This window comes from Sander vitreus, unplaced genomic scaffold, assembly GCF_031162955.1.
Source record: "Sander vitreus isolate 19-12246 unplaced genomic scaffold, sanVit1 ctg420_0, whole genome shotgun sequence".
Classification (NCBI taxonomy): domain Eukaryota; kingdom Metazoa; phylum Chordata; class Actinopteri; order Perciformes; family Percidae; genus Sander; species Sander vitreus.
The window spans coordinates 22,501-32,500 of record NW_027595540.1 but is presented as its reverse complement, the minus strand read 5'-3'; the positions used below and the strand labels follow the sequence as shown (position 1 = coordinate 32,500).

General features: G+C 46.9%; 1 protein-coding gene across 1 annotated transcript in view; it reads left to right on the top strand.

Annotated features, from left to right (window-relative positions):
• Positions 1 to 10,000, top strand: part of LOC144514044 (myosin-7B-like) — a gene marked incomplete at its 3' end in the record, with an annotated part of 34,759 nt that overhangs the window by 2,266 nt on the left and 22,493 nt on the right. The window contains exons 3-5 of the mRNA XM_078245230.1: positions 3,357 to 3,500; positions 8,581 to 8,737; positions 9,631 to 9,658. Coding sequence (XP_078101356.1) covers positions 3,357 to 3,500; positions 8,581 to 8,737; positions 9,631 to 9,658 — 329 coding nt within the window. The remainder of the gene's footprint in view (positions 1 to 3,356; positions 3,501 to 8,580; positions 8,738 to 9,630; positions 9,659 to 10,000) is intronic.

The window sequence follows — 10,000 nt, the reverse complement described above, 5'->3', positions numbered from 1 at the left end:
AAGTAAATTAATATAGGCCTACCAAAAATGGCCCAAGCTAACAGAACAAAATCCCCAAAAATCACACAAGAGGTTCTGTGGGACTAGGTCTCTAAGTTAGCGAAGTAACAGTAACGTTGACACAATGCAGCTTATTGAAATGAAAATCAGTCTTACCATTTTCCTCGAAAACTGCAACATGGGATCTATTTACATTATCTAAAATGTTAAATGTTCAATGTCTTATCGGGCTGATGATCTCTCGTCTGTACTTCGTCCACAGCAATCCCACCAATCGGTCCCAAAACCTCCCAGTTAGAGAGGAAACGCCCTAAACATATTCTGTAAATCTTTACAATCATTCCCAGATAAAACCAAGCAGGTTTGCCTTGTTGAACCATCCAACATTTCTTCAAAACTTGACTTTTTCAGCCTTTAACGTTGCTCAGAGGTTCCTCTTAATGTTGCTCGATATAGACCATACAAAGGAAAGGAATAGAAAGGCCATTTCCAATCAAATCAACGTAGCAGAACGGTCAGAGCAGCAGCCATTTTTATGTGTACCATTGCCGTGGTAATGTATAAACTTCCCATAATAAGCCAATTTCCAGCGAGTCGCGGAGCTGAGGTTTCGCAGTAACGGACAAACGAGCAGCGGAGTAGTAACGTTACGAGGCAGAGAGACGGCCGCTAAATGAGTCAACTTAACTTCATGCTTCATTCACAGAAAGCACGTTGCTAGCGCCACGAGTGACAGCTTCATTCTGCTCGTTTTCTGTGAACGATGTGGCGAGGGGCTAACGTTAAGGTGGAGTTAGCAAGCTAACGTTAACCAACTAACAGCGGCTGGCTTGCTGGTTCCGCCGTGCTTTTATGCTGCATCGCTTACAGAGAATGAGCTGAACAGCGGACTGGGTTTAACGTTAGCGGTCTGCTGACCCACTGCTGCTGGGTCTAATGTTATATATATATATATATATATATATATATATATATATATATATATATATATATATATATATATTAGGGGTGGTACAGTTCATGAAAAAACATCCCACCCGTTCTGTTCGGAGCGTGTGTGCGTCTCACGGTTCATCAGTCTGCTGTTAATGGTCACTAACCTCTTACTTCCGTAGTGCCCACTTTATACTCCTATGTTAAAACTCTTACTGGAAGAGATGTCAGGTGGGAAGGATGAGGAAGACTGTAGAGATGTCAGGTGGGAGAGATGAGGAAGACTGTAGAGATGTCAGGTGGGAGAGATGAGGAAGACTGTAGAGACGTCAGGTGGGAGAGATGAGGAAGACTGTAGAGACGTCAGGTGGGAGAGATGAGGAAGGCTGTAGAGACGTCAGGTGGGAGAGATGAGGAAGACTGTAGAGATGTCAGGTGGGAGAGATGAGGAAGACTGTAGAGATGAGGAAGACTGTAGAGACGTCAGGTGGGAGAGATGAGGAAGGCTGTAGAGATGTCAGGTGGGAGAGATGAGGAAGACTGTAGAGATGTCAGGTGGGAGAGATGAGGAAGACTGTAGAGATGAGGAAGACTGTAGAGATGAGGAAGACTGTAGAGATGAGGAAGACTGTAGAGACGTCAGGTGGGAGAGATGAAGAAGACTGTAGAGACGTCAGGTGGGAGAGATGAGGAAGACTAGAGATGTCAGGTGGGAGAGATGAGGAAGACTGTAGAGACGTCAGGTGGGAGAGATGAGGAAGACTAGAGATGTCAGGTGGGAGAGATGAGGAAGACTAGAGATGTCAGGTGGGAGAGATGAGGAAGACTAGAGATGTCAGGTGGGAGAGATGAGGAAGACTGTAGAGATGTCAGGTGGGAGAGATGAGGAAGGCTGTAGAGATGTCAGGTGGGAGAGATGAGGAAGACTGTAGAGATGTCAGGTGGGAGAGATGAGGAAGACTGTAGAGACGTCAGGTGGGAGAGATGAGGAAGACTGTAGAGATGTCAGGTGGGAGAGATGAGGAAGGCTGTAGAGATGTCAGGTGGGAGAGATTAGGAAGACTGTAGAGACGTCAGGTGGGAGAGATGAGGAAGGCTGTAGAGATGTCAGGTGGGAGAGATGAGGAAGACTGTAGAGATGAGGAAGACTGTAGAGATGAGGAAGACTGTAGAGATGTCAGGTGGGAGAGATTAGGAAGACTGTAGAGATGTCAGGTGGGAGAGATGAGGAAGACTGTAGAGATGAGGTGGAGAGATGAGGAAGACTGTAGAGATGTCAGGTGGGAGAGATGAGGAAAAGAAATAAAGTGCTGTTCAGCAACGTGTGACCAATCCTCATTCTAGAAATAATAACCTCTTCCTTACGTCTACCCTCCCCTCTTTTACAAACATTAACTGAGTCAGTTACTTTCCTAGATATTGAGAATAGATGCCTCCCTTTGTTTTCTTGCTCCCAGAGCTCCCTGCCACACAATACTTTTACCCTCCGCCTTAGATAGATTAATGTTGACATCTATGATTTCCTTTTGAGCAGCTTCCTTGGCCAACTTATCAACCTTTTCATTTGTTGCAATACCTACATGAGCTGGGACCCAAATGAATGATATTTCCACCCCTCTCCTTTTCACATCTCTAATTGCCAGAAGACTATCATACACGAGGTCTTGTCGACTCTTTGTTGAGCCTTTCCCAATGCTGACACAGCTGACAGCTGATAGCTGACACAGAGTCACTACATATCAACACTTTCTGGTTCTCAATCTGCTCAGTCCATTGTACTGCCATCAGGATTGCATATCATTCCACTGTGAACACACTTAGGAAATTTGAGGTTCTCTTACACGCTTGGGCATTCGACAAAATGGCGCATTCAAACTAGAAACTTTATTAAAACGCAAGTTCTTGCAGGAGAAAGAACAGTGGGTGTGATCTGTAGAGGAGAGACAGAACATTATCTGTACGGAGATAACGTTGGTTATGAATATGATGATAACGATGTAATGGAGACACTGTGTGGTGTAGCTGTGTGGGAACCATATATATATATATGTGTGTGTGTGTGTGTGTGTGTGTGTGTGTGTGTGTGTGTGTGTGTGTACGTATATATGTTGCAAGCATTTTTAACGTATAAAAACGACAGCCTGGTCATTGCTTCTTCTCCTCGACCGCGTTGCATTGTGGGATACGGTAGAACAATGTAGGCTAAATCGTAAGTACGCTGAACTTAGCAGTGCATTGTGGGTATTTTATAGTGGATTATGTAGTGAATTAAATTAACTGCAGAGAATTTGAACACCACTACAAAATGGGAACCATTTCCGTGATAGGGAACGGTTTCAGACACAGCTACTGTTTCTAAACGTTTCCTGCCACGGCGTCTCTGTACGGCTGTTAACTCTGTGTTTTATACGTGCACGTTTCAGTTTCTGGTGGTGAAAGAAGACGACCTACAGCCGACGAACCCGGAGAAGTTTGACATGATCGAGGACATGGCCATGTTGACGCATCTAAACGAAGCCTCCGTCCTCTTCAACCTGAAGCGGAGGTTCAGCATGTGGATGATCTATGTTAGTGTTTGTTCTGGGGAACAATCTTTCTTTCACTATCTTCATCACTTTGTGTAGCTGTTTTTTAAATCTTTCCATGCTCTCCTCATGATTAGGGTTGGGTACCGAAACTATGCCGGTGCCTAAACGACCGGTGTCTACCGGACCGAATTGCAACTCAGATTTCGGTGCTTCATTTCGGTGCCAATTAAATGCCTTTTGCGCTGCACTCTAGACGTTAGAGGCAACAGAAGCATTGCTGCACGTGACGCTAGTTAACACTACACTCGACAGCAGGTAACTTTAGCCTACCGTTAGCTAGTTAACGCTACACTCGACAGCAGGTAACTTTAGCCTACCGTTAGCTAGTTAACGCTACACTCGACAGCAGCTAACGTTAGCCTACCGTTAGCTAGTTAACGCTACACTCGACAGCAGGTAACTTTAGCCTACTGTTAGCTAGTTAACGCTACACTTGACAGCAGGTAACGTTAGCCTACCGTTAGCTAGTTAACGCTACACTCGACAGCAGGTAACGTTAGCCTACCGTTAGCTAGTTAACGCTACACTCGACAGCAGGTAACTTTAGCCTACCGTTAGATAGTTAACACTACACTCGACAGCAGGTAACGTTTAGCCTACCGTTAGCCAGTTAACGCTACACTCGACAGCAGGTAACGTTAGCCTACCGTTAGCTAGTTAACGCTACACTCGACAGCAGGTAACGTTAGCCTACCGTTAGCTAGTTAACGCTACACTCGACAGCAGGTAACGTTAGCCTACCGTTAGCTAGTTAACACTACACCTGACAGCAGGTAACTTAGCCACCGTTAGCTAGTTAACGCCACACCGACAGCAGGTAACTTTAGCCTACCGTTAGCTAGTTAACACTACACTCGACAGCAGGTAACGTTAGCCTACCGTTAGCTAGTTAACACTACACTCGACAGCAGGTAACTTTAGCCTACCGTTAGCTAGTTAACGCTACACTCGACAGCAGGTAACTTTAGCCTACCGTTAGCTAGTTAACACTACACTCGACAGCAGGTAACGTTAGCCTCACCGTTAGCTAGTTAACGCTACACTCGACAGCAGGTAACGTTAGCCTACCGTTAGCTAGTTAACGCCACACTCGACAGCAGGTAACGCTAGCCTACCGCTAGCTAGTTAACGCTACACCGACAGCAGGTAACGTTAGCCTACCGTTAGCCAGTTAACGCTACACTCGACAGCAGGTAACGCTAGCCTACCGTTAGCCAGTTAACGCTACACTCGACAGCAGGTAACGCTAGCCTACCGTAGCTAGTTAACGCTACACTCGACAGCAGGTAACGTTAGCCTACCGTTAGATAGTTAACGCTACACTCGACAGCAGGTAACTTTAGCCTACCGTTAGCTAGTTAACGCCATACTCGACAGCAGGTAACGCTAGCCTACCGTTAGCTAGTTAACGCTACACTCGACAGCAGGTAGCGTTAGCCTACCGTTAGCTAGTTAACGCTACACTTTCGACAGCAGGTAACGTTAGCCTACCGTTAGGTAGTTAACGCTACACTTTCGACAGCAGGTAACGCTAGCCTACCGTTAGCTGGTTAACGCTACACTCGACAGCAGGTAACGTTAGCCTACCGTTAGCTAGTTAACGCTACACTCGACAGCAGGTAACGTTAGCCTACCGTTAGATAGTTAACGCTACACTCGACAGCAGGTAACTTTAGCTACCGTTAGCTAGTTAACGCTACACTCGACAGCAGGTAACGTTAGCCCACCGTTAGCTAGTTAACGCCACACTCGACAGCAGGTAGCGTTAGCCTACCGTTAGCTAGTTAGCGCTACACGTTTCGACAGCAGGTAACGTTAGCCTACGTTAGATAGTTAACGCTACACTGACAGCATAGCTTTACTACCGTTAGTTAACGCTACACTCGACAGCAGGGTAACGTTAGCCTACCGCTAGCTAGTTAACGCCACACTCGACAGCAGGTAACGTTAGCCTACCGTTAGCCAGTTAACGCTACACTCGACAGCAGGTAACGTTAGCCTACCGTTAGCTAGTTAACGCTACACTCGACAGCAGGTAACTGTTAGCCTACCGTTAGCCAGTTAACGCTACACTCGACAGCAGGTAACGTTAGCCTACCGTTAGCTAGTTAACGCTACACTTTCGACAGCAGGTAGCGTTAGCCTACCGTTAGCCAGTTAACGCTACACTCGACAGCAGGTAACGTTAGCCTACCGTTAGCTAGTTAACGCTACACTCGACAGCAGGTAACGTTAGCCTACCGTTAGCTAGTTAACGCTACACTCGACAGCAGGTAACGTTAGCCTACCGTTAGCTAGTTAACGCTACACTCGACAGCAGGTAACGTTAGCCTACCGCTAGCTAGTTAACGCTACACTCGACAGCGGTAACGTTAGCTCACCGTTAGCTAGTTAACGCCACACTCGACAGCAGGTAACGTTAGCCTACCGTTAGCTAGTTAACGCTACACTCGACAGCAGGTAACGTTAGCTCTACCGTTAGCTAGTTAACGCTACACTCGACAGCAGGTAACGTTAGCCTACCGTTAGCTAGTTAACGCTACACTCGACAGCAGGTAACGCTAGCTCCCTAGCTAGTTAACGCTCACACTCGACAGCAGGTAGCTTTAGCCTACCGTTAGCTAGTTAACGCTACACTCGACAGCAGGTAACGTTAGCCTACCGTTAGCTAGTTAGCGCTACACTCGACAGCAGGTAACGTTAGCCCACCGTTAGCTAGTTAACGCCACTACGACAGCAGGTAACGTTAGCCTACCGTTAGCTAGTTAACGCTACACTCGACAGCAGGTAACGTTAGCTACCGTTAGCCAGTTAACGCTACACTCGACAGCAGGTAACGTTAGCTCACCGTTAGCTAGTTAACGCTACACGCGACAGCAGGTAACGTTAGCCTCGCGTTAGCTAGTTAACGCTACACTTTCGACAGCAGTAACTTTAGCCTACCGTTAGCTAGTTAACGCTACACTCGACAGCGGTAGCGTTAGCTACCGTTAGCTAGTTAACGCTACACTCGACAGCAGGTAACGTTAGCCTACCGTTAGCTAGTTAACGCTACACTCGACAGCAGGTAACGTTAGTCTACCGTTAGCTAGTTAACGCTACACTCGACAGCAGGTAACTTTAGCTACCGTTAGCTAGTTAACGCTACACTCGACAGCAGGTAACGTTAGCCTACCGTTAGATAGTTAACGCTACACTCGACAGCAGGTAACGTTTAGCCTACCGTTAGCTAGTTAACGCTACACTCGACAGCAGGTAACGTTAGCCTACCGTTAGCTAGTTAACGCTACACTCGACAGCAGGTAACGTTAGCCTACCGTTAGCCCCAGTTAACGCTACACTTTCGACAGCAGGTAACGTTAGCCTACCGTTAGCTAGTTAACGCTACACTCGACAGCAGGTAACGTTAGCCTACTGTTAGCTAGTTAACGCTACACTCGACAGCAGGTAACGTTAGCCTACCGTTAGCTAGTTAACGCTACACTCGACAGCAGGTAACTTTAGCCTACCGTTAGCTAGTTAACGCTACACTCGACAGCAGGTAACGTTAGCCTACCGGTAGCTAGTTAACGCTACACTCGACAGCAGGTAACGTTAGCCTACCGTTAGCTTGTTAACGCTACACTCGACAGCAGGTAACGTTAGCCTACCGTTAGCTAGTTAACGCTACACTCGACAGCAGGTAACGTTAGCCTCCCGTTAGATAGTTAACGCTACACTCGACAGCAGGTAACTTTAGCCTACCGTTAGCTAGTTAACACTTCACTCGACAGCAGGTAACGTTAGCCTACCGTTAGCTAGTTAACCCTACACTCGACAGCAGGTAACTTTAGCCTACCGTTAGCTAGTTAACGCTACACTCGACAGCAGGTAACGTTAGCCTACCGTTAGCTAGTTAACACTACACTCGACAGCAGGTAACGTTAGCCTACCGTTAGCTAGTTAACACTACACTCGACAGCAGGTAACGTTAGCCTACCGTTAGATAGTTAACGCTACACTCGACAGCAGGTAACGTTAGCCTACCGTTAGATAGTTAACGCTTCACTCGACAGCAGGTAACGTTAGCCTACAGTTAGCTAGTTAACGCTACACTCGACAGCAGGTAACGTTAGCCTACCGTTAGCTAGTTAACGCTTCACTCGACAGCAGGTAACGTTAGCCTACCGTTAGCTAGTTAACACTTCACTCGACAGCAGGTAACGTTAGCCTACCGTTAGCTAGTTAACACTACACTCGACAGCAGGTAACGTTAGCCTACCGTTAGATAGTTAACACTACACTCGACAGCAGGTAACTTTAGCCTACCGTTAGCTAGTTAACACTACACTCGACAGCAGGTAACGTTAGCCTACCGTTAGCTAGTTAACACTACACTTGCAGTTAACACTACGTGCAGTGATTCCTTCTGAGGGAACACAGGGAATCTGTCTGCAGTAGGTGTGACAGAAAGGCATAAATGTTGTTAATCCAGCCAGCACATACCTCTGTTTATTTCCTGTTTTCCTGTCAAGTCCACACTAGTCGATTGTTGAACTCCTACAATCCAATATTCCAGTCAGACTCCCTGTGTTCCCTCAGAAGGAATCACTGCACATGGGGAGCTCTGGTAATGACATCTCGAGCATGTTTAGAGGCTAAAAACAGGTTTAAAACCTGCCCTGTTTCAGCCTGTTGGGTGCTAACGCTAGCAGGAGGATAACACGGTGTAGGCAGCACTGATTGGTTTAGTTCTTCTCTCTACTGACAGCTCTCCACATTTACACACAACAGAGCTACGTGTTGGGATAGACCGGAATTCTCCTTTAAGCAGTGTGCAGCTGCCGTTGTCGGAAAAACAACACAGACGGTGCATTCACTTGAAACTAGTAAGCCTTGTGGTGCATTCAAAGTTATTGTAAAATACCCTATTCCTTATTACACTATTTTTAAGTGTTGGTTCAGGCACCGTTCAGGCACCATTTTAAAAGTATCGTTTTAGCACCGGTATCGGAAAAAACCCAAACGATACCCAACCCTACCTATATGTTTCATTTCTAACTGTGCGTCTCTGTTTCAGACCTACTCCGGTCTCTTCTGCGTGACAATCAACCCGTACAAATGGCTGCCGGTCTACTCTGCAGCGGTGATCGCCGCCTATAAAGGGAGGCGTCGCGTCGAAACCCCGCCGCACATCTACGCCGTCGCTGACAACGCCTACAACGACCTTCTGCAAAGTGAGTCGCCTGTAACCTCTGACCTCTAGAATAGGGTGACCAGATTTCCCGGACCTGAAACCAGGACACTTTGCGTGTGACCGTAGTGCTCGTGCACGCACACGCTTTTTAACGTGAACATGTGCCAGCCCAGGTTAGACATAGACACACAGGTTAGACAAATTTTTGCCAACAGCACACGTAGGCCTACTGCTCACAACATAATGGGGTATCTCAGTTAATATTCATGAATGTTATTGCTATGTAGCCTACATATCTAAGAAATAATATTAAAAGACATTGAGTGAGTTTCGTGGGTTGGACATTGAGTGAGTTTGGAAAATGCACCCACTGAACTTGTGAAAAACTTAGTGTTACTCAGTTTACGACAAATGGTTTCGGCTGTGCTTTCTAACATGATGTCATCGTGCTAACGAGCACCGTTAGCCTTTACAACAGAGCTGCTTCACTACGTGTTTGATAATGTTTCATCACAGAGGTCTCTGTTGGTTTGGGTTTGTCGCTGAGTGCTCGTGGTTAAATATAATGTGAACAGAGAGCGGCGTGTCAGAAATGCAATGCACCGTGACGTAGGTCCCCTTTAAGGCCAGGCTGATGTTAGAAGTCCCTCTAGTGGACAGAACGTGTAACAACAACCACATGCTTACAGTGCCATTAATGCATAAGCCTGAGTAGTGCAGTACATATTAATAACAGGCTGCATATGAGCATCAAATATTCAAATATTATTTGAATATTAAAATAAATAACAAATGGAATTTGAATAGTATTATAGAGGAAGACTGACCGCTCTACTGGACAGTTTATTGGACTATTGAGTATCTTCAAGCCAATTTTAGGGTTTACTTTTGCTCCTCTGCTGTTCCTTGACGTTACTTTATTGTCCTCCCCAGACCGAGAGAACCAGTCCATGCTGATCACGTAAGTCAGAGATGCTTTCACATCAAAGGCTGGAAAATTAGCATTTCTGCCAATAACCCCTAACGTCATAAGTGAAGCCAAAGCTGAATCTCCTTAAGGCCGGCTACACACAGGCTGGGTGGCGTGAGCGTGTCGGCTGGGTGGCGTGAGCGTGTCGGCTGGGTGGCGTGAGCGTGTCGGCTGCGTGGCGTGAGCGTGTCGGCTGGGTGGCGTGAGCGTGTCGGCTGCGTGGCGTGAGCGTGTCGGCTGCGTGGCGTGAGCGTGTTGAGCGTGTTGGCTGCGTGGCGTGAGCGTGTCGGCTGCGTGGCGTGAGCGTGTCGGCTGGGTGGCGTGAGCGTGTCG